The 23,275-nt window shown below is 44.5% G+C and overlaps 2 protein-coding genes across 2 annotated transcripts; one reads left to right on the top strand and one right to left on the bottom strand.

Annotated features, from left to right (window-relative positions):
* The first annotated feature begins 552 nt into the window (after positions 1 to 552).
* capn5b (calpain 5b) lies at positions 553 to 21,249 on the top strand. Its single transcript, XM_088279858.1, has 13 exons — positions 553 to 759; positions 5,682 to 5,855; positions 9,716 to 9,847; positions 12,999 to 13,207; positions 13,867 to 14,059; positions 14,305 to 14,498; positions 16,207 to 16,284; positions 17,128 to 17,323; positions 17,669 to 17,791; positions 17,946 to 18,142; positions 18,347 to 18,468; positions 18,714 to 18,850; positions 19,531 to 21,249. Exons 2-13 carry the CDS (start codon positions 5,691 to 5,693, stop codon positions 19,711 to 19,713), a joined length of 1,929 nt encoding a protein of 642 aa, XP_088135984.1. The 5' UTR covers positions 553 to 759; positions 5,682 to 5,690; the 3' UTR covers positions 19,714 to 21,249.
* Positions 11,464 to 12,091, bottom strand: ompb (olfactory marker protein b). The gene has a single exon (XM_088279859.1). The coding sequence runs from the start codon at positions 12,080 to 12,082 to the stop codon at positions 11,594 to 11,596; it is 489 nt and encodes a 162-aa protein (XP_088135985.1). The 5' UTR covers positions 12,083 to 12,091; the 3' UTR covers positions 11,464 to 11,593.
* Positions 21,250 to 23,275: the final 2,026 nt, after the last annotated feature.

Below are 23,275 nucleotides of genomic sequence, written 5' to 3'. Positions count from 1 at the left end.
ATGTAAGCATGCCTAAAGAAAATGTGTCTCTGAGGCCAGAAAATATGGAATGAATGAGGTAGAGATGTATGTTGAAGTATTTCAGAAATTGTGTTTATTTATTACATGTAAACGAGATATTGCAAAGAGAACTGGGCCCATTTTAATTAGGTGGCTCGTTTTCTTAATCGCAGCATATTGCATCCTCTTATTTGTGACAAAATTGAGGGATTACACAGGCCGCTCGGCAGTGCGCATGTCCAGTCAGTCATTGTTGTTATCTATCATCATCTTCCTGTAGTTTACTTTCAAAAATAAATCCAGAACGAAATAAAGCAGCGGGTATAATTTTGGGTGCATCGTGAATCCCAAGAGGGTCGGGAAATATAGTAGGGATTTTTTTTAATTAAAATAAATTACATGATTTTTAAGAGAGCTAATTCTGTGAAGTTTGCAATAAATCGTACCATGTTGTAAAATAATGTTTTATTTTTTGCAAACGCAGCAAATTTCCGGTGTCGCCGCGGAGTGATACATGCTAGCTTGACTCTCGTTTTTGGCGGAGGAGGCGGAGGAGGAGGAGAGCGGTGCTCCGGCGGAGGAGAGGACCAGGCAGGCAGGGAGCCAGCGAGGCGAGGAACCCCGGCCAGCCCCCCTCCCCCGCCCCCGGAGAGAGCGAGAGTCGGACCCGTTGGACTCCCCACCACCCCCCGAACCCCCGGAGGAGGCCCCGAGAGAGAGAGGGGGAACCGCGTTGCCAAGGGAGAGGCCTCGGTGCAGGTAACCAAGCGCTCAGCGTCGCGCGCCCCCGAGGGGGCAGGTGCTCGCGAGGGGGGGATGCGACGGTGCCGCTGCTCGGTCGATCTCTGGAGAACCGCGATGCTATTACTTACTTAATGCTTCCCTTTTTGTACTTACCATCAACATGTAAAATAGGGGACAACAACAAAAGCATCCTTCATTTATTCAATGCACATAATGAAGCATATGAGCACTATGGTATTGTTTCTATGCATTTTGTGATATTATTTCCGAACAGAAGCACGAAGAAAAACAATCACTACTCATAAGACACGTTGCAGGATAATTTTTAAGAGATATTCGGTAATATAGTGTTTTCCAAGCTTTAGTGGACCAAGACACATCTTTTATATTAGAGAACATCTCACAAAACAAAAATGTCACTAAAAGTACAGCGGTTCTAACCTGGTCTTCATTCATTGTTAAAATTCTTACCCTTTTGCTGCTTTGGTGCACCAGCGTGTGACGTGTGCGCGCAGGAACTATGTTGAATTGAGTTGAGAAGCTTAGTTTGAACAAAAGTAGTGCTTTGTTGCCATCTTGTGGGCGGCATTATGGCCCAAGGAACTATGGGGAAGTCACTTGAGGAGCTTCATTGGGACAAAAGTTGCGTTTTGGCTACGTCTTGTGGTATCACGGTTCCAAGGAACTATGATGGAAGTGAAATGAGGACCTTCATGTAGACAGAAGTAGTGCTCTGGCGCCATCCTTTGGTACCTTATTGGGGCATTATGGTGCCGAGGAGCTATGTTGAAGTGAGTTGAATACACAAAAGTAGTACATTGGTGCAACCTTGTGGCATCTTTGGATAAATATATACCTATTTAGTGGGGTTCTTAAGTGAATAAAGTTTTTGGGGATTCCTAGAAACTGTTAATTAGTTAATTGACAGAGAATAAAGTAAGACGATTTAAAAGAAACATGTCTGTTAACATAGCGTGCGGCTGTTTTGTCATGTTCAAGCTTTTAAGCAGCAGAATATGACGTCTTTAATGCATTAGATGCAAATGTGATCATTAGCCAGGTCGTCGCTGTGAATGAGAAAAGGTTGGAAACTGACCGACCTGGTTAAAAATATATATTTTTTTAAACTACTTATTTTCCTTCTTCATTTTATTCTTTGACCAAAGCATTTCTGTGATCTTTTGCAGCCCTCTTCCTTTGTGGGCCACTAGTAATGAATTACTTATTCCATGAAGTAAGTGTATTGTTGTGCACAGCACTGAGAGAAGAGAGAGCAGGGAGGACAGAGAAGACACATTAAGAGCATGAGTATGACAAATAAGTCGGCATTTATTTCTCTGCTGTGATACCAGCGATAGATGCAAATAAAAAAGAGAAATAAAGCTAGAAATGTTTACTCTTATGAGGTACACTCAAAATGAAAAAAAAATTGAAACAAATGTATTCAAAATGTGGTGAAAATATAGATGATGAATTTATGAATGTAACGTTCTAATTTCCAATGGTCAAATTGGAATATATGCTAACAGTTAAAGAAATTTTTATCACAACTTTGTTTTACCCCATTGAATGTTTTCTGGGAATGAGTGATGCCTCGCTTCTGACGCCGCCGTCGTTTTATACAGCCCTTGTCTCTTATTGCCATATGATCCCATTCATTATGAAAATATCAATATTAAATGCCACCAAGTTTAATGGCTTCCTCTTTGGCCTTCCCCGTTGCCTGGCTGACTTTAGTGACTATCGACTGGTTCCTTTTTGTCTTGCGGGACAAATTTTTTATATTTTTTTTTCATTTATCATGTTTTAAAGTGTGCGGTGTGTCGTCTATTTCATTAAGAAAAAAAAAAAAAAAAGATAGCCTCTTTTATACAAGGATAAGAATTGAGGAGAATCAAATTGTAATATTATGGGAAACAGGTAGTCATTTTTCTGGGAGTTTAGAGTTTCAAAAATTGCAACAAATATGATGTTATTCTCCTAATTTATGATATACTTCTCACACTATTAACTTTAATGCAAACTTTTTGCGAGGAACAGTTGATATTTTCATGAAAATGTTGTGGGAAGAGAATTAAGTCCAAATGCTATCTTAACGCAAACACAATGCAAAATGCCAACGAGAAGCTAATGAAACGCGGATGTTCCGTTAATTATAAACCTTTCAACAATTCGTATTTATAACTGGGACCACATGCAGACAACAAATGAAACAATTAGGGGTGTAATGAAAATTGTTACATTTTAAAACGTCCCCTCCGTGAATGTATTAAAATACCCGAGAGATGCACACCAAGTATAAATCGGGGCGACTCGGACCCAGATTGACCACCACAATGCCCATTGATTTAGAGGGATGCGCAGACTGTTTATTTGATTTTAGTTCGTTTTTTTTTTGTTTTTTTTAACGTTCTTTTGTTGATGTTAATATATGCTAAGGCAATACTGCCAAACCTGCAAAGACGGACACCACATGGCTCAATAGTGTGGACATGTGAAGGGTTCCTCAGCTAATCAACCAGATCGGTTCCTGGGATTAATTTGGCGTTGGAATGTACGGGAGATCACCATGCAGTCAGGCAATGTCAGGGCCAAGCCTGCAGTTGGACAGCAGCGGGATACCTCGATGCTGCAGAGGGCGGGAGAGCTCACCACAGTGGGAGGATGGGAAGCCTGGGATAGCCCTCCTCCTCCTCCTCCTACAGTTGCGGGGTAGATGAGGTATCATGTGCTAGAACCCGCCTTCATTCTCTCTCTCTCTCCGTCTGTCTGTGGTGCATTACTGCTCCCTGTTCACTTTTTGCGGATTTAATCAGTCTGTCAGCAGAAGCAGACTCAATCAGTCACCCCGGCACCGCCGCTGCGTCCCACCCACTGTCTGACCAGCCAGAATGTGACGCTGCCTGACCTGCCTGCTGTGCGCAGTCTTCATTTCACCCTTGTTATAATCACCCTTCCCAGTGGGGAAATTTGCTGTTACGTCGAGGTTTTGTTTTTTGTTTTTTTTTCTTGTTTGTTTGTTTGTCACGACTCCTCTCAAAAGCATCAGTCGTGACTGCGAGACTCCTGCACTCGTTGGACTGAAACGTGGCATCAGAGGCAGTATGAGCCTTTCGAAGATGCGTGGTCGTTGTCTTGGAAGTTGTCTTATTCGTAATTAATCTAATTCGAATTGACCATTGAGATTGTAGGTCCACCTAATTAAATCATGAATTCCGAGCAAAAAAAAAAAAAGAAAAATCACAAGTTGGAGAATTGATCTTTGTGGGACTCCACATGTAAATGGAGTCAACATTTTTCTTCTCGTCTTCTTAACCATCTTTGTACTCAGAAGGGCAGAAAATGCACCGGATAGTTCGACTTGGGTGATGGCTTCTAATACAGTTCACTATAAACAAACGTAAGAGCTTCAATGAGCTTTACAAATGATCTGATAAGCTTGAGTCGCACTTTGTCAGAGTTGCATGCGCGGCTCTTGACGAATGGCCGTCATCCGCCTCGCTGCGATTCTGTCCATCGAGCTGAAACATCTGTTCTCAGGAGCACTTTGTTTCCTTTCACTGACTTTCTGGATTATTGATTATTGATGGAAAGGCGCACACTTCCAGCGTGATCTCTCCGCATTGCAGCAGCTGACGTTTTTTTCTAAATCACGCGCCGAGATGGTCATTTTCAGATGGAAAACAACTCAAATGATACAACAAATAGAGGCAGTGACTTTTTAAAATTGACTCTACGCAGGCAGGTGATGCCGCTGACTGTCCGCGCTGGCCAAAGGACGGCATGCTTTCCCCCGTGGTGGTCACGAGCCAAGGCACCGAACCATCTGTCAGATTTCGTCTCCCACTACAATCTCAGTAATCTTGCAGGAAATACTTTATCGGCCAATTTAGGAGTAAACAGTCCACAACAAAGTAAGCGACGGTCCGATATATGGTTATTGTTAACGTGTTCAATATTTATGATTGCAGACCCTTATTCGTGCGGTTTCACTTTTGGTATTACGAGCGAGATCTGCTTTGGTAGAGGAGCCTCGCAATTCTCATTGGAGATATTATGAGTATGCTGTACTTTGTTTGTCATCTTAGCACGTGTGCCAATTTTTGGGGTCTGTCCCATATATGAATAAATCCAAAACAATGTGTTGGTTTAGTTTATGGCGAAAGAAATGAATTCCACAGACCCCAGTGTTTATAAAAGGAGCCGGCAGTTCTGCCTTGTTAGTCTTAAATCGATACACCAACGCTTGCTCAGTCATCCGGGTATGATTGAAATTTGCGTGATTGACCAATCACGTTTGACAGAGACGAATTAGGTGAAATGTTCGGGAGGTTTGTCCCGTGGCGCCGTTATCGATCAGGACGGCTCCATTTTAGCGCAGCCTCGTGTGTGTGGGGCTGATCAATGCCGACATGTCTGCCTCTCTGCATTGCTCTGATAATTAGGCCCTGGGGGACGTCGGGAGACAGATTAATCATCGCAAACCCAGAAGATTCAGGTACACGTGCACCAGGACTTTGAGTTCCCGCTGAGACGGCTCATTGTGGAGGTGTCAATCAAGAGAGAAGGGGGGGGGGTAGTTTCTCCCAGTGGTGGGAAGTCAAAATGCACGAATACTTTTTCCGGATGATGTTTTTATGTTGGCTTCAACAACAACGTGCATCGTTGGGAGTGGTGAGAAGCGGTTGCCAATGACAATCAGCACCTCTAAATCATTGAACATGATCCTTGGTTGGAAAAAGTTGGACTGCCCTCTCCGGCTTGTACGTTGTAGTGGAGGTCGACTTGGGCTGAAAGGCTGAGCTCTCAATTTCCCGGACTTTTTGACCCCGGATAAGCGCGAGAAGTTGGATGGATGGATCCAAGTCATTTGAGGCAAGTCCTTCATCCTGGCTCGCCGATGATTCTTTCTTTGCTATTTTTCCCTTTTTGCGCAGGGCTGCAGCATGTTCGCGTCGGTGAAAGCCTTCGAAGGGCAGCAGTACTCCACCCTGAAGAGGCAGTGCCTGCAGAGCGGCCTGCTCTTCGAGGACCCCCGCTTCCCCGCCACGGACGACTCGCTCTTCTACCAGGGCAACAGGATCGGACGCGTGGTGTGGAAGAGGCCGCGGGTAAGTCACTCCAAAGCGAGTGTTGAAAGCGGAGCCCGCAACTCTTGTCCATCTTTTCTATCCTGCATTGTTATTCTCCACAGTCTCCACTTTGATGTCGCGCTCCTCTCTGATAAAATGTGTCTCCTCATCATGGCTAACGTTAAGCAGGAGGCCCAAGATGCGCTTAGGCTCTCTTTCAGCAAACATTGGCTTATCCTGGATGCTGAAGCATTATAAACTGAGCTGCCCTCAGTGTCTTCTTGGATAAAATTGGTGAAAATAAGCAGACGCGCCAGTGCTGGCTTATCATGGACTCTGTGGCGTTGCGATACTTGGTACACAGCTCAAATTAGCGCCCATGCTAACGTTATCTTATGCTACGTCTTAACTCTGGATGCTGCAGTGTTATACTCCCCTCCCTGATTATGACCATTAAGTCAGTAATCATCAAACCAAACTCCTGCGGAAGTCAGATCTTTGTTTTCTTTATGCCGATGACGTGGTTGTGGAGTAACCTCCTTCTGCAGCGGCGACAGGCGGCGTGCATTGCCATGGAAACTGGGTCACACAGATTATATGTTTTGGTCTGCGCGGATGTCAGTCAGGCGGACTGAACGCTGTGAGACGAGTGGAAGGAAGAAAAAAAAAAAAAAAAAAGAAGCAGGAGGAGCCTAAGCGGGCACATTGTCGCATTTTTACATGATAACATTACACGCAGTTGATTTCGCTTTGGTATTTACACGCATAGATAAACATGATTCCTTAGATTAACTCCGGCACGAGTAGATGATGACTGCACTCTAGCAAGAAGGTTAGACTAATGCACCTTTTAATAACAAAACCCAAATGAGCATAATGACAAGAACAATAATGGACATTTACCACACAATTTCACTCCAGCGTGCATTTGTTCCACGGGAACCATTAAGCACGTTTCCTCGTCCTACTCCTAATGGCCACTGAAAGCTCGCGGGGAAAGTGCAGAATAATCAAGTTGAACAGAAAACTAGAGAGAAGCAAATGTTCTGAGCAATTGGAATTGAAAGTGCATTTTTTTTTTTTTGATACGTTTGAAAATCTTTTGCAACAGGGGTTCCACAGTCTACCACGGATGTGATATGGCAAACATTTGGTGGAAAATAAAAAGCTTAATAGATTTAACGTAACGTGGTTTTTGTGTAGGTAAAATGTTTGCCTTTTTGTGAAATTGTATCTTTGAAATGCACAAAATTGTCATTTGAGATGTGAAAAAGTTAGATTTCTTTTCCCCCATGGAAAAAAGTTATATTCTATCGAATCTATCGCGACGCTCCAGTGTCACACACCACAGTCTCCACTTTGCTACCGCATCTCACTTGCTGGATGCCCTCAGTCTCCTCTTGAATAACACATGCTAACATTATCTTAAATTGTTGCATTGCCTTCGCTCTTCACTCTTCAGCAGGGGTGGGCAAACTTTTGGATTGGCGGGCCGCAATGGGCTCTCAAATTTGACAGAGGGGCCGGACCAGGAGCGGATGGATGGAGTGTTCTGGAAACCTCACCTCATCGGAGGAAAAAAAATACATTTAATCTTAAATGAGACTGAACAAAAGCATTACAACAATATATCTGTCTTTGAAAGACCACAGTATTTAGAAAATAAAACATTAACAAGGTTTATTCATTTCATTTTTTTTCCAAGTTCGGCGGGCCGGATTAAAACGTTTAACGGGCCGCATGCTTTCTCCTTTTGGATAACATTTGCTGACAAGAGCATACGCATTTGGAAAGCTGTAGCTTTTTGCGCCACCGTTTTGTACTCCACAATTTCCACTTTGCTCCTTCCTCCCATTTGCTTGCTGCCCTGAGTCTCCTCACAGATCACGGCCCTTATTGTTACCCACTCCAGACGTTTCGCCACTCTTGTTCTCCTCTCAAATAAGTTTGTTCTCCTGACCGTGGCCGACTTTCTCCAAAGTTACACGGTTCCAAAAAAAAAATCCATACGACCAGTCGTGGTCATTTAGGCAGATGGATGTGCCTATAAAGTTGTTGTCCATTCCAAGCTTGTCATCCCTTATCCGCCTTTTGCCCTTTAACGTTTAATGAGCACACAAGCATGCGCATTTGTCCCCCGTAGAAAAAAATGCCACGCCCGAGTGGGGATACTCAACTAGTTTTGCGAATTTGGCATGAGGTTGGCACTTCCTCTCCGCGGGGTTGATGGATGGCGCCAACCGCGGAGCCGCTCGACAGCTTCTCGGCCGGCAGGTAAATGATAAGACGGCGCTCGGCCGCAGCGTTCGCATTACTTCACTGTCCGCGGAGGCCACGTTGCGATCGATACTCTATTACTGGTTTACCTGAGACTCAGCCTGCCTGCCCCCAACCGGATGACGGGTCGCCGGCCGTGGGGAGCCCCTCAGCTTGCCCCGCCTCGCCTCGCTTCCGCTGCACGGCGACAATCAATGCTGCTGCAGACAGAAACCTTAGCTGTTCTACAAACATAGTTATTGTTCGGCCGGAAGGGTTCAGCGGAGTGGGGGGAGGTGGGGAGCGGGGCGATTAGAGGGGCCTTGGTCTTGCCGAGTCAGCGAATGACCGACCTTGGCCGCGTCATATTTTTTTTTTTTGGTTTCTTTTGCATCCAAGCACATTCACATGCTCTTTGAAGGCGGGTGTCAATAGGAGGATGACTGCATTTCACGCTCACCTTCACCCGCAGATCTATCGTCATCTTCAGCCATGTGCCAACGTGAATAGCAATTATATGTCGTGTCGTGTGCACCTTGCATTTTTAAGGAGGTTTAATTTTAGAACAAGAGTGCTGCAACTCTACAGGACGTAAGATCTTCAGAAAAGGAAAGTGTCGAGTTTGACGACACATTTGTCAATCTCGTTTTGACCCATCTATCTATATGTCTGCTCGCGAACAATCCGGCTGCCAATTGTATCCATCTATCTATCACTCTGTCTGTCCACTTAGCCATCTATCATTTGTCGCTCTGTCAACTAATGTCCATGTTTGAAACCATCTATTATCTCTCTCTTCATCCATCTATCCATTTTGCTATGCCAAATAGTGCCACTTTCGGGATGTTCTACTTGAGATGTTTAAACGCTACTAATATATTCTATAGGTTACTGCGGAAAATCTCCAACACCACGCCTTTATTGTGATCGCATAAATACATTCTGTAGAGTCTCTTCTCTAACATCTGCTGAGTCATCCTTGTTTTTAATGCATTCGTACAAAAAGAAAAACGCAGCATGGAGTGTTGTGGACAAAAAAATGGAGGAGGACAGCATGTCTCTCTGTAAATGGTCAGGTTCCGACCCCAACCGCCACATTGCGTGAGTGTGCGTGCGTGTGTAAGAGAGAGAGAGAGAGAGCGAGGAAAGGGAGAAAAAGCTGCAGCAGCTTATTGAGCAGCACATTGTTGGCTGTAATGAAAGACAGCGTGTCTGCACAGAGGCTGAAAATGGACCTGGACACACTCGCTTAATGCGATTTCACAAATGTATTTAAGGTCTGCTGCACGTCAGCATAAGGCGCGCTGGTCCCGCTCGTCTTCGTTAACAACCCCCCCCCCCCCCCTTTGCTTATAGTTTACAGGACCTCTAAAGTGGAACAACCCAAAACGATAATTACCTGTCTATCTGCGGTTCACTATTCAAGAATTCATATTTTTTATTCTCTATTTGCAATCTTAAAATGTCACAAAATGGCTTGAAAATAGTTCAAGAATCAGTCCATGGATGTTGACGTGATGTATCTTGACCAGGAAACAAGCTTCGGATGTTCGGATGTCGGAGAGGAGCTTAGTTTAGCCTGGGTTGTGTTAGAGTGTGTTTGCCTCATATCCAAATGTGTGTGTGTGTGTGTGTGTGTGTAGGAGTTATGCGAGGATCCTCACTTGTTTGTGGACGGCATCAGCGCCCACGACCTCCACCAGGGGCAGCTGGGGAATTGCTGGTTTGTGGCGGCCTGCTCCAGTCTGGCCTCCAGAGAGTCGCTATGGCAAAAAGTAAGCGTGTGCCTTCCTTTCTTTGCTGATTTAAAAATCCTTGATTACTTTAAGTGCACAGGTTATCATTTAAAGCTATTTTTCCAGATTGTTTTTTTGTTTCTCACTACAAAAACATTGCAAACACAAGATGAAGTTTTATAGTTGGACTAAAAGAAGTTATTTCATTATATGTTGTTTTAATCGGAATGTTGTTCTGCCAGATAACAGGATCGGTATCTGCCTCACACAAATCCATATTGGTCAGGTTCTACTCACTAAAACATCTGATGGTTACTCTTCATCCAAACACTGGGAAGCGATCCAAACGGATGGTGCGGGGAATCATGAGTATAGCAGATGAAACCATAACTTTGAATCAAACCAGTTGCTTTGTTATTCATTTGGAGTTTGAAACCACATAAGAAAAAGCCCAGTCATTCAAAGTATTGGATTGTCTTTTTCAATACACTTCATCTGTTAGTCCAACTCTCTTAGGAGATTTTTTTTCCCCCCACCTCAGTGAAAGCAGTTCTTCAAAAACACCATTTTTGTTTTATACCGTTTGGATGTTAATCAGCCGCCAATATCTGCGAGTGCTTTTTCATTTACGGCTCCCGCTTCCCACCCTCTTAGATCTTTTTAATTAGCCTTCGTGCAGTGTGTGGTAGACTGGAGTCGTAAAATATTAGCATGCAGCCCGTGGCGACCGCTCCGCCGGGCATCTTCTTGCTTAATAACAACACACGCTCATTTTGCAAAAACACCGCCCATTTGTTTGGCTCCTGCTCGTAAATTATACACACGCACACGCACGCATACACACATTGTGATGTAAACAAATGAGACAAAGATGAATCGTTTAAAAACTTTTTACGCCATTAATCTTACCTATTACCTGTACAAAAAAAAAAAGAATCTTTTCGAGAGGGAATTAAAAATTAAACAACTGAGATAAATCGCTTCCATCAATAAAGAATAAATTAATAAATAAAGATTTCTTTTTGCTTTCTTAGTAAAAGCTCTTTAGTTTCATTGACTTAGTTACACTCACTCAGTTACAAATTGTGGACATGGCTGTGCTCAAAATAAAGTTCATATGTTCTTTTCGACTTTACCTGACCTTTTTTTTTTTTTTTGTTTTGTTTTAAGGATGAACAAAGATGTATTTTCAATGTCTGCTAAGGAAGATATTGACATGAATGTTGGCAACATTTTGACTTGTAAGCTTGTAAGTGGTAGTTCTCTCTGCTGGTGTCCCCGGGGGATTGGAGTGAGGTAGTGACAGCTTGACGTTGTTGGGGAGGATGGAGGTTAGCCGGGAAATGGGGCGCGTGCAGATAAATACACAACAGTGACGTGACAGTGGAAGCTAACTGGTTCTGAAATGTTTGACACCAAGTCAATAAAAGTGTTCACAGAGACACGGACTGTGATTCCTATGAAGCATATTTAATGAGTGACATCATGAACAGTTTGAACATCAATGCTGTGCTTAAATATTAAAAAAATAAATAAAAAATGTTTCTTCAGTTCAAATGCATTGCACATAAAGTTTAAGCACACATAGGCAAAGATTAAATGCAAATGATTTGTTCTAAAAAGTTAAATACAACTGAACTGTACTTTGTCGGCATTTGTGTGCGCACTAGTAGCGGGTATCCTCTACAATTTGTGCGGTTCTCTTGTTACAGAAGCAACTTAGTTATAGTGACTATGTTGTTGCAGTTACAGGTACTTGGTTACAAAGGTGAAACTTGGAAGGTTTCAGCTGTCCCCCGTTCCCGTGAAGGTGATGGAGCAGTCCACCGTCTCAGGGCTGCATCCCTCCCCGAAGGCAAAAAGGAAGTACATGACCTTCCTCACCTTGGCCAGCTCGGCGATGCGCTCGCCAAACTCGTGCGCGTCGGCCTCGTAGCACTTGGTCCCCAGCTCACGGGCGTCGCCCGCCGCCCTCCAAAAGACCCCCGGGGGCTCCAGGAGCTGGCGGGACATCAGGTGGGTGAGGTCCGGCGTCCACAGCTGCGAGGTGGCGATGATGGTGAGGCATCCCGACTGGGCCAGACGCACCGTCCAATGGGAGAAGCGCAGCGACTGCTTGGTGAAGTCCAGCCGGTACACGGCCTCATTGGGCTGCAGCAGGCGCTCGCCATCCTGACGTTTCTGGCCACGCTGCTGCAGGGACTGGACCCGCAGGCGCATCACTTCGGTCAGCTGAGGGTCCGGCCGGAAGGGCAGCTCCAGGGTACTCGCCATGACTGCTAAAATCGATTAGCGGCTGAATAACAATCTCCACTTTGGAGATGGAGATTTTCTTGTGAGTGTGTGGTAGATGATGAGGGGGGGGGGGCGCGTCTTAACTCCCAGAGATGCCTGGCAACAAGATCTAATGACATTTGGGTTTTGTCTCGAGGGGGGATGGGACGCCGCTTGCCTTTGTTTGCTTGCTCATTAGAACATGTGACACGTACACGAGACTCCACCCTGGATAAGTCATTGTCAAGAAGTCATCAGGAAATGTTTCGTATTCTTGGCTTCATGCAGTTTGGGTCACAAACCATCTCGGTTTGCCTCGGCAGGGAGGTTCTGCTTTCCTCGCTGTTCGTCAGCAAATGGCAATTGCAAAACCTAGTCAAGCGAGGGTTTTCATGAGCGAGCGCAATCATTCATTAGTTTATTAGTTTGTTCATTAGATCTTTTATTTTAGTTACCGAATTTATTGCTTACTTTCCCCAAGCATTGTTCAGTAGAACCACTCCACAAACCACGAATGATCTTAATTACTGCGAAGGATAATCATTGATCACCCGCGGTAAGACTCCATCCGCAGCTGGAATTTGATCTGAGAGACAGTTTGATGTTTCTGTTTTGTTGGGCAACAGAGTTCAGCCATAAACTTGTAGAAGGAGGCATTTATTTGTCTCTGCCGGCCATCTAATTGGGGAACGCCATCAACTTCTGCCTTCTAATTCCGTTTGGATAGGCTATTTGTTTCAAGAGAATAACAACAGCATAATGGAGGCTCACTTGTAGTTACTTTACGCAAAAGTTATTAGCTTCCACCCTGTTCCAGCAGGATTTATGAGTGATGGCAGCCAGGCAATAAAACCTTGACATGATTTACGATCGGCATTTGTCTGTTTGGCTAAGCGACTCCCCGCTTCCTCTTCAGGTGATTCCCGACTGGAAGGAGCAGGAGTGGGACACGGAGAAGCCCGACTCGTACGGCGGCATCTTCCACTTCCGTTTCTGGCGTTTCGGCGAGTGGGTGGACGTGGTGATCGATGACCGGCTGCCCACCGTGGACAACCAGCTGGTCTACTGCCACTCCAATGACAGCAACGAGTTCTGGAGCGCGCTGGTGGAGAAGGCCTACGCCAAGTTAGTTTCCTCATGATATGTTCAGTTCATCACTGAAAAGTGGACAAAATAATCCAAGAGTTAACTCCTTCACAGTGTTGCGAGACAGAACGGCAAAACCAGAGCATGCTAACAGTGTTTCAGATGGATTAAAGTGTGACTTTGCTATTTAGTTAGCGGTTTAGCTAGCTCTTTTGCATTGTTAGTTGTTTTAGTCAGTTTGTGAGTAAATGTGTTCGCTTGCTTTTTTTTTTTTTTTTTTGCTAGTTAGTTTGTTGGTTTGTTTGTTTACGTCAGAGCTTTTATGATTGGCGGGCCACAATGGGTTCTAAAATTTGACAGAGGGGCCGGACCAGGAGCAGAAGGATGGAGTGTTTTGGGGACTTCACCTCATCGGAGAAAACAAAATATATTTAATTTTATGTCTTTGAAAAACCACAGTATTTAGAAAATAAAATATTAACAAGGTTTATTCATTTAATTTTTTTTTCAACTTCGGCGGGGCAGATTCAAACATTTAACGGGCCACAGTTTGCCCACGCCTGGTTGACATGATAGGTTTCCTTTGTTTTTTGTTAGTACGTTCATTTGTTAGCTTGTTAGCTCATTTGTCAGTAAGTTAAAGTGTTAGTTAACTAGTCAGCTCATTACTTTATGAGCCTGACTTGATTTTGTTTCAGGGTGTACGGCTGCTATGAGGCTCTGGACGGTGGCAACACGGCGGACGCGCTGGTGGACTTCACGGGTGGGGTCTCAGAGCCAGTGGACCTGCTGGAGGGTCAGATGTCGACGGACGAGGCAGCCCGCAACCAGTTGTTTGAAAGAGTCCTCAAAGTGCACAACCGAGACGGCCTTATCAGCTGCTCCATTAGGGTAAGCGGGCAAAGAATACTCTTTTTCAGATTTTTCTGATTTCTGTCATCGGAAGAATTGCTCTTTCTTCCTCCCGACGCTTTTATTATTGTTAAACGTCAGGTACACCTCGCGAGTGAAATGAGCACCCATCACTTATTTTAGACAGCTCCGGCCATGTCTTATTGTTTTTAAATGGAATATCTTGTTACCTCCCTTTGAAACAAAAAAACGCTAATTGGCAAATTTTTGGGGTGGTTTCCCAGGCAACCACGGTGGAGGACATGGAGGCGCGGCTGGACTGCGGCCTGGTGAAAGGCCACGCCTACGCAGTGACAGACGTCCGAAAAGTGCGGCTAGGTCACGGGCTGCTGGCGTATTTCAAGTCTGAGAAGTTGCACATGATTCGCATGAGGAACCCGTGGGGGGAAAAGGAGTGGAGCGGCCCGTGGAGCGACAGGTTAGCTGGAAATTTTGTGATCTACCCATTACTGAATATGAGTTGCTTTGGATTTTGATGGTGAAGTTGCGTTTGGAATGAGTCCGCTGCATGTGCCATGGTTACAGATCTGCACACTAATTGGCAAGTGTATGAAGTGCTGCCTCCACGAGTGAAAATCTTGGTACTATCTTTATGGATTTTTTTTCTACATTCTGGGCTCTGCTTCCGCATGCCTCAATCAACCATCCCTACCCCCGCCCTGGATGTCATGGCAATCAAACCATTGCTGACTAGTATTTTTATTTTTTTTCATGAGACAGCACCAACTGCTCCAAAAAGCTTTGGGAGGCTTAAAAATAGGGTGTGGCCTATGCTGTAAATCTCGATGATCTCTGTGCTGCGCTACGAGAAGTAGAAGCCGCTCGTCTAATTCCAACACCCTTGCTTCCACCCCTGCAATGTGTTTTGATTTTTGATCCTTGTGGTATTTTGACAAACATTTGCCCAGTAACTGTTTGAATTGTGAAAAATGTACACTGCATCTCTTTTTCAAGCTTTTTCTGGTCAAAGAGGGGAAAGTGCCTCAAATTTCCATCTGCAGTAAACAAAACATTGACAAATGGGCTCGCAGTTGAGTCATCCATCCTAATGGCGCGGTCGTCGATGTGGGTCTGACCAGACGCATGTCCCCGGCAGCACAAACAGGCTCCTAATCGTTTTAAACGCAACCTCGTTTGGACCTGCTCCAGCTCCACCAATTCCACTGATTCCGATTTCCAAAATGTCAAAAGCACCTCGCTCCCTCGAGTTCGACTCCCCTATTTGCGATGAACCGGCGAGCAACAAAAGCCACCCGATCTATACGTAACCCACACAATACCGGGAAGGCAGTGCTGTATAGACCGTGAAAAATGGCAAAGCAATCAAGCTAATGGGTCAGAACCACACTAGACCACACACTCTAGCTTGGATGACATTTCTCCCTTCATGCCACTCCCAAGACAATTTGGACAAACTTGAGATGATTGAGCCTTGAAAGCAGTGGTGACCAACCTGCGGCCTGTGGGCCGTATATGGCCCTACATGCAGTTTGAACAAGGGACTGTATAAAATGAAAAAAAAAAAATCATCCACACGTGTTCATCATATAGAATTCTTCAAATCAATGCAATCATTATGTATATTTTTAAATGTAATTAGATTACATTACACGAAAGCGCACATGTTTTCTTTAAAGCAGCCGCACAAGCCATATTATTGCCTGGAAACTAGTTTTCCCTTTGGAGGAAATTCCAGCTTTTATTTACCTCATTTCGCCTCCACGCACGATTCGAAGGAAACAAGTCATCCCCGAGATGGAAGTTGCTCCCTGGACAGCGTTCTGTCTCAGAATTGTTAGTTACCAACCTCTCGCCAAACAGAACAGGGCGTCTGGTAAAGCGGGATAATGGAGTCTGAATAATTGAAGAGGTCTACGGACGAGAGGCTTATTAAAGATGGTCGGCACACCTCCTGCTCAGTCGTGCTCTCATGGAATAATCTATGCGTGCTTTGATGAAAAAACCTGTTACTTAAGGGCTGTGAATCATCACCGTTGAGCTTCCACACAATTGCCCTTGATGCTTAGCGATGGCGCTCTTAATAAACTCAACCCGTCAGCCATGAAAACATTCACATGATGCAATGAGATGCAACTGAATGTCTTTTTTTTTTTTCATTGTTGCAGTTCGGAGGAGTGGAACAAGGTGAGCAAGAGCGAGAGAGAGAAGCTCGGCGTCACCGTGCAGGATGACGGCGAGTTCTGGTGAGGACAACAAACACACATGCTACTTGTGCTGCCCTTTACCAGTCAAAAAAAAAACAACATTCCACCTGTGCTACTATTTTTCTCAGTCCAAACACTCCTTTCTGAAAATATTGGACTATTTCTGCAAGAAGATGAAAGGCAAGCTAAACAGATGTGCAGCGGATATAAAAAGTCTACACACCCTAGGTCAAATGCCAACTTTTTACTGTTACTGTGACCTATAATCTGTATAATTTAATTGAAAAGAAAGGAAAGGTGGGAGTAAAAGTGGTAAAAATGTGGTTGCAAAAGTGTGCACACCCCCTTGTAACTGCGGATGTGGCTGTGTTCACAATTAACCAATCACATTTTGGGCTCTTCATGAAGGTGGAAAACAGTTCAGACGTCAGGAAAAGCTGCCTAGAACAGTTGAACTTTTTTGGGTGGGCTAATCAGAAGCACTTTAAATGGTGACCGTTGTGTGCTGACAAAAAAAAAAAAAAAGCCTGGCATTTGAACAGGGGTGTGTAGACATTTGATATCGACTGTATTTGCATGGTTTGCTCTGATGTGTTAACAATTATCTTTTTCAACCATTTTAATTCTTATTGTTTTTTTTAATGACTTTTGCTGTGAATTTGTTGCTCAGAAAATATTAGAAGTTTAATTGAAAGCAATTGTCGATGTCCAAAGATTATTACACGTATTTGTCTGATGATGTGTTTGCTGTGTAAAACTCAGCAACATTATTTTCGCTTTGGCTGCGTCAAAGGCAAATGTGAATAAGTAGCGGGTTCATTATGAATCTGACGCTGCAATTTTGCATTTTTCCTTTAACTTCTCCTTTGTTGCTGCTTTTAGGATGACATTCGATGATTTTTGCCAGTACTTCACCGACCTGATCTTGTGCCGCCTCATCAACACGTCGTACCTGAGCATCCACAAGACATGGGAGGAGGAGGTGATGCGGGGCTCCTGGCTCCACCGCCAGGACCCCCTGCGCAACCGCTCGGGCGGTTGCATCAATCACAAGGCCACCTTTCTCCAGAACCCTCAGGTACCGTGAATTGCCTTCCATTTACATTTCATTTAATTACCATGTCATGTCATTTGGATTTCATTTCAGTCAGAAATCAGCAACTTGATTAGATTAATTTATTGCTTGTGTTTGTTAAGAAAATGAATAGGAAGAGGAACTCGGGGGGGAAAAAAATCAGATATTAAATCGCAATATCAAGGGGAGAAAAATTGCAATGTGATTATTTTTGAAAATCGTTAATTAGAATTAGAATTAGAAATCCCTTTATTGTCATTGTACTCAAGTGTGCAACGAGGCCCTAGTTAATAATCACTGCACTAATGAAAAGCACTTTTTTTTTTGTTACCTCCTTTCTTCCTCCAGTACGTGTTTGATGTGAAGAAGGTGGAGGATGAAGTGCTGATCTGCTTGCAGCAGAAGGAGAAGAGAGCCACGCCCAAAGAAGGGAAAGGGGAGAACCTCGCCATAGGCTTCGATATCCACCAGGTTAAAACAAATAACAAACAGATCTTTGAAAAGCTCCTACAGTACTTAACAGAAGCATCCTATGATGAATTCCTAATTAAGACAAATATTTGACCTGGAGAGACCAACACTGAGCGTGCCGTGACCACCTCCAACATGCACGTTGCTCCCTCAGGTGGAGCTGAACCGCAAGTACCGCATGCACTCGGCCCAGCAAAAGGTGGCAGGCTCCATCTACATCAACTCGCGCTGCGTCTTCCTCAGGAAGGAGCTGAAGGAGGGCCGCTACGTCATCATCCCCACCACCTTCGACCCGGGCCAGCAGGGAGACTTTCTGCTCCGCGTCTTCACCGACGTGCCTTCGGACTGCAAGTAAACCATAAAGTCCACATGCTGGAGTTTTGTGGGCAAATTAAGTCAATTGAAGAAAAAAAAACGATATAACCCCCCCTTCCCCCCCAAAAAATCAGGTTTTTATTGATTTATATTATACACATACACACACCAAACTTAGTTTAGAGTGACCTCTGCTGGCCGGCAGCACAATGACACTCACGTTCCGGTTGATCACTTCAGAGAGCTGACCCTGGACGAGCCTCCTCAGACGTGCTGGACTGGCATGTGTGGCTACCCTCAGCTGGTCACTCAGGTCCACGTTCTCAACGCTGAGGGTCTGCAGGGACCTGATTCCAATGGAGGTAAACACACACACACTCTTTCAAATCTTAAGATCAGTGATTTAATAAAAGTGTAATAAACTCAACTGCAGTGGGCAAACTCCATTTTGGTCATTTTCCAAGAGAGTATTTTCAAGTTTTATGACTGCAATAAAATCGGTCCAATTTATGTGGGTGGCAATGATGATGATCTTGGTTTTGACGAAAATACGAGTTGGAGAATGTGTGCTCTCAATCAATTGATTCCTTCTGTCATGTTTCCAAAGCGGTGGATCCCTACGTGATCATCACCTGCGAAGGCGAGAGGGTTCGCTCGCCGGTTCACAAGGACACCCGGTGCCCCAACTTTGACATCAAGGGGCTGTTCTACCGGAAGAAGCCCAAAGAGGGAGTCCACATCGAGGTAAGGCCAGACCACTTGGGTCCTTTGGCCTTGGTTGCGTAAGAGCCATTCAGGGGCTGGATAGCTAGCTAGCTAGGTGGATGAGCTAACGTAAATGTTTATCCTCACTCAGTGCGCCTCCTTTTCAACTTTGAAAGTGGAACACTTAAATCATCATTGTGAGACCGTTCCTCAAATGGTGGAAATGGCGTATCGCAGCTGGCCCGACAGCACTTCAGAAACTTCAGCAGTCGAAATTTTCACTTGGTGCTCCTTGTTGTCCAACTCGTTCTAAAAGTGCATTCAGTATTTTTGCAGTATGAGAAGTTGTTTTCTCCACATTGATGCTCCAGATTAGCAAATTTCCCCAGATTCAGATTTGATGATGATTGGACTCTTCTACAGCGACGGGGCAACTCGTTTATGCATTCACAACTGAGACCGTATGATGAGAGGTGTGTGCAGCTCCCCGTAGGACACTATTGTCAATATTTGCAAACCGAAAGCGATCATATTCGAAATGAAGAGGATTATTGCTGTCGAAATGGGAAGAAAAGCACAAAAGAGTGACAATCAGATTGCCGCCAACATATTAATTTCGATATCTTCATTGCTTCTTTTTCAAGCTGCAATTCCTCTCAAGCTCATTCTTTCTTCTTTTCTTTCCTTTTGACTTCCTGGCTCTCCGGGCTCGGCGTCAGATCTACAATAAGAACATGATCGTGGACACTTTCCTGGGTCAGGTGGTGATGTTCAGCGACCCCAACGAGCGTCAGGAGCAGCACACGCTTCACCTCCGCGACAAGGGCAGTCGCCAGGACAGCGACCTGCCCGGCACGCTCACCGTGCGCCTCATCACCTCCACCACGCTCACCAACATCTGACCCGCCCTCTTTCATGCGCTTTCGCCCGTTTCTCTGGCCACTTTTTTTTTGCTATCCCGTGTTTTTGTTGTCCTCTCCCTCTTTTTGGCATTTTATTCCCTCCCCTATTTGTCTTATTTTTCTTTCTGTTTCTCTTTTTTTTTTCAGTATTATTTCTTTTTGCCAATTATCTTGCCTGTTTTTTCCCCCCTTTTCTCTCAGAATTTTTTTTAATTTTTTTTCCTTCTTCATTTATTTCCCTGTTTTTTTATTTCCCGCTTGGTCTTGCCCTTTTTTTCATACTCCCGTTTCTATCACCAATTTTTTTCTTCGCCATTTCACTCGTCATTTTGTCTTTCCCCGTTTTTTCTCGCCAAATTTTTCAACCTTCAAGCGGACATTTCAAAGGCCTTTCTGAGCTTAATTATGTTTCTTCAGTGTCGTCGCTTTTGCAGCTGAAAAAAGGCCAACGTGGAGCGCATCATCTCTCCTTTTTGTGATCTTGCTTTTTCATTTTTATTGTGACACCAAACCCACATGAGATGCACATGTGACACATATGCAGACATTTCTGCACCCCCATGCATGTGCCAACGTTTCCAAGGGCTATGCATTGCCTTAAGGCTGCGTCTGTCTGTCTCTCACGTGGATGGGGGGGGGGGGCAAGAGTGGGTTGGCTTGGTTTCTCGCTGTCCGTGGTGTTCATGTGGCCGCCATATCTTTTTCGGTCAGGTTTTCCCGAACCTTGGCTTACGCCTATCCTTGGCGCAGACCCCCCTCCCCCAATGTGCCGCCAGAATATGAACAAATCCCCATTGAGCGCGTCGCATTGCTGATTTTACATCGTTGAGAAGACTTTTGGAAGCTTTTTCAGCATCACACTTCTTTGGAAGGTCCTTGTGCATCACTTTGGGAACTTTGGAACTCCACAACTGCTGTTGATGTATCCAATGCATTTTGTATCCGTTACTCCTGTCAAGTCCTGTCCAGTCTTTGGCGAGCATGTGCCGTCGCCCCGTACCCTCCATTTGGACGCAAGCAAACAGCTGCAATTGCGAAACCTCGCTTTTCCCCTGTCTTCCTTCACTTTCAAACCGACACGCTTCTCCGCCGAACGCTATGGACGACCTTTGAACCGCATGGCCTGGAAAGACTTTTTTTTTTTTTTTCCTCACCTGCGCTGCACATCTTTACGGTCGTAGCTTAGCAGCCGGCGTCTATCCTCTGAGTTGTCCCACCCCAACACATCCGAACAAGTGCTTTATGGGACCAAAGAGCAGCCAGTCAGCCCCCGCTCGTTTGTAACCCTTTCCAAGTGGCACCCGGGCCCAAGCCTAGCGACGAACCGCCACCCCCTGTGCCACATCATCTTAACGGCAACACCACTGCCTGACACTGTGTGCGTGCGTGCGTGCGTGCGTGTGTGCGTGCGTGCGTGCGTGTGCAACTCAATCTTGTGTATTTGGGCGAATGTATATGTGAGGAAAGGCGTGAAACAGGCAGATGTACCCTTTAGTGGGAGTTCACACTTTGCACTTTTGTTGTTTTCCTCTGGGGGGGGGGCTGTAAAGAATCAACACAGAAGGAGAAAAACTGCCAAACAAACAGTGCCATGATGGTTTCAGTCCTGGTTTGCCTCCTTCAAAAAAAAAATGCAACTTTGGAGCCCTTTTCATGAATTTTGCATTGGATAGTCACCGATATGTTGTATTCTGACGAGTTCCATTTCTTTCTCGGAATGGGTACTAAATTTAGCAATGGACTGACCTATTATGAACTATTTCAATGGAACGGGAGGATCTGTCGGCCCTTTCATATTCCCCACATTTCATTTCAGTTTTGGTGATAGTCCTACGGAGAAAGATTTGACATACTACTTTCATAACTGACCCTTTGAAAGTGTATGTTATCTTTTTCCCGGAAAACGACTCAACTTTTTTGCGGCTTCAGAGGTAGTATGAAAGCTCGAACCTAGGCGGGATGCTGCCTCTAGACACTTATGCTACGTCTAAGCTGTCTTTTTCCGTGTCGCTGTTATGTACATACGTTCACTCATGTGGAATTAAATGTCGACACTGCAATTTTCCGGCATTAGTGGTCGTATCACAGCTGTCTAGATTTTGTTCTTCTGTTTCAGAAAGCTCCCAAGCTTTAGTTTTAGTTTCTTTTACGTTGAATGTAAGACAAACATTTACATTTTTTTTTTGTTTTCGTTACACCCTTACACGGAATTTGTTGTATGTGAGCGCACTCGCACTTCATTTTGCAGTACAGCATCTTCACAAATGCATGACTCATTTTTCCACAACGTCCACAGCCTTGTAAGCCATATGAGGCTTTTCCTTTTTTTTTTTTTTTTTTTCTACAAAGTAATGCTACGTGTTGAGCATCCAGCATGGCCGCCGACACCGTCATGTGATCATATCAGCGGGCTGGATTGATGCCTTGTGCGTAGCGATGCTTTCGTGACGCAGTTTAGGTGCTACATCATTGCTGTTGTGTTTAAAAAAAAAATGGACGGAAAATGAGGGTTCCGGTGGCCAACATTCTGAGGCTGAAGTGTCCTTGAGTAGGGCGTGGGGAATATTGGTGCCAAAAAAAAGTGGTTATATGACAGATGGCTAAGTTTTAGCCAAATAATTGCCATACTACCAAAAATCTAAAAAAAAAAAAATCCTGTGGTAGATTTACTGAGTGGTTTACATGACATCACGCCATGGGCAGACTCCAGACAGTTATTACAGACTGGGATGTTCTGCAACTGCAGATGGCTCGAGGCATCGATTAGGGGCGGGGCCGTTATTTTTGGAATATTCAAAAAGAATGTTCCAGCTGTATTAGAAGATATCAGACTGGAATTGCAAAGGAAATAGGAGCCTCGCATCATTGTGGAGTGATCGCCTATCTAACTTCTGGGAAGCTTGGTTGTCTTTCATGTGCCATGTTCATTATTTGCTCCCGAGACTGATGCATGCGCATTTTAAAATGTTGTTATAGTATAGGAGTCATGAATATTTGTATATTTATTTACATTTTTTTTTTCCGTCTGCGTATCCTTTCATTGATTTATACGTATGCGATATGCCAATTTTGCAGCTAATACAAAGCGTTTGAATTGAGTACTTTTTTTTTTCTCCAATATTTGTTCTCATAACTTTACAACATTTCATCTTGTATTCCTTTGTAGATGTGTACGATATTGGCCACGGGGAGAAAAGTACACCGGGTTATCCACCCTGATCCCCCGCCCCCAAAAAAGTGAATTCTATGATGTTTTTAATTTTGAAAAAGATTACGACGATTTTTTTTTTTCATTTGCACCGTCGCCCGCAGTGTGGTCAGGATTTCACTGTCATGTATAAAACTCTGTCAGGACTTTAACGTCCGTATAAATCTTGATGCCGAGTCGCCGCCGCGAATTTTTATACGAGAATTTCACTGCATGTAGCAAAAAACGGCTTTGAATCCATTGCAAAATAACTATATTTATATTTTGGGCATGTTGGGTGCGTGGGGTGGGGGGGGGCTACATGGCAGTGCGCTATTGCTCCTTTTGATGAACACAGCAGGCTCGTGTCACACT

The sequence above is a fragment of the Idiotropiscis lumnitzeri genome, chromosome 17, assembly GCF_059441095.1.
Source record: "Idiotropiscis lumnitzeri isolate Australia: NSW breed Sydney's pygmy pipehorse chromosome 17, RoL_Ilum_1.0, whole genome shotgun sequence".
In the NCBI taxonomy this organism is placed as follows: Eukaryota; Metazoa; Chordata; class Actinopteri; order Syngnathiformes; family Syngnathidae; genus Idiotropiscis; species Idiotropiscis lumnitzeri.
The sequence above is the reverse complement of the archived record's forward strand: the minus strand, read 5'-3'. Positions and strand labels throughout refer to the sequence as shown.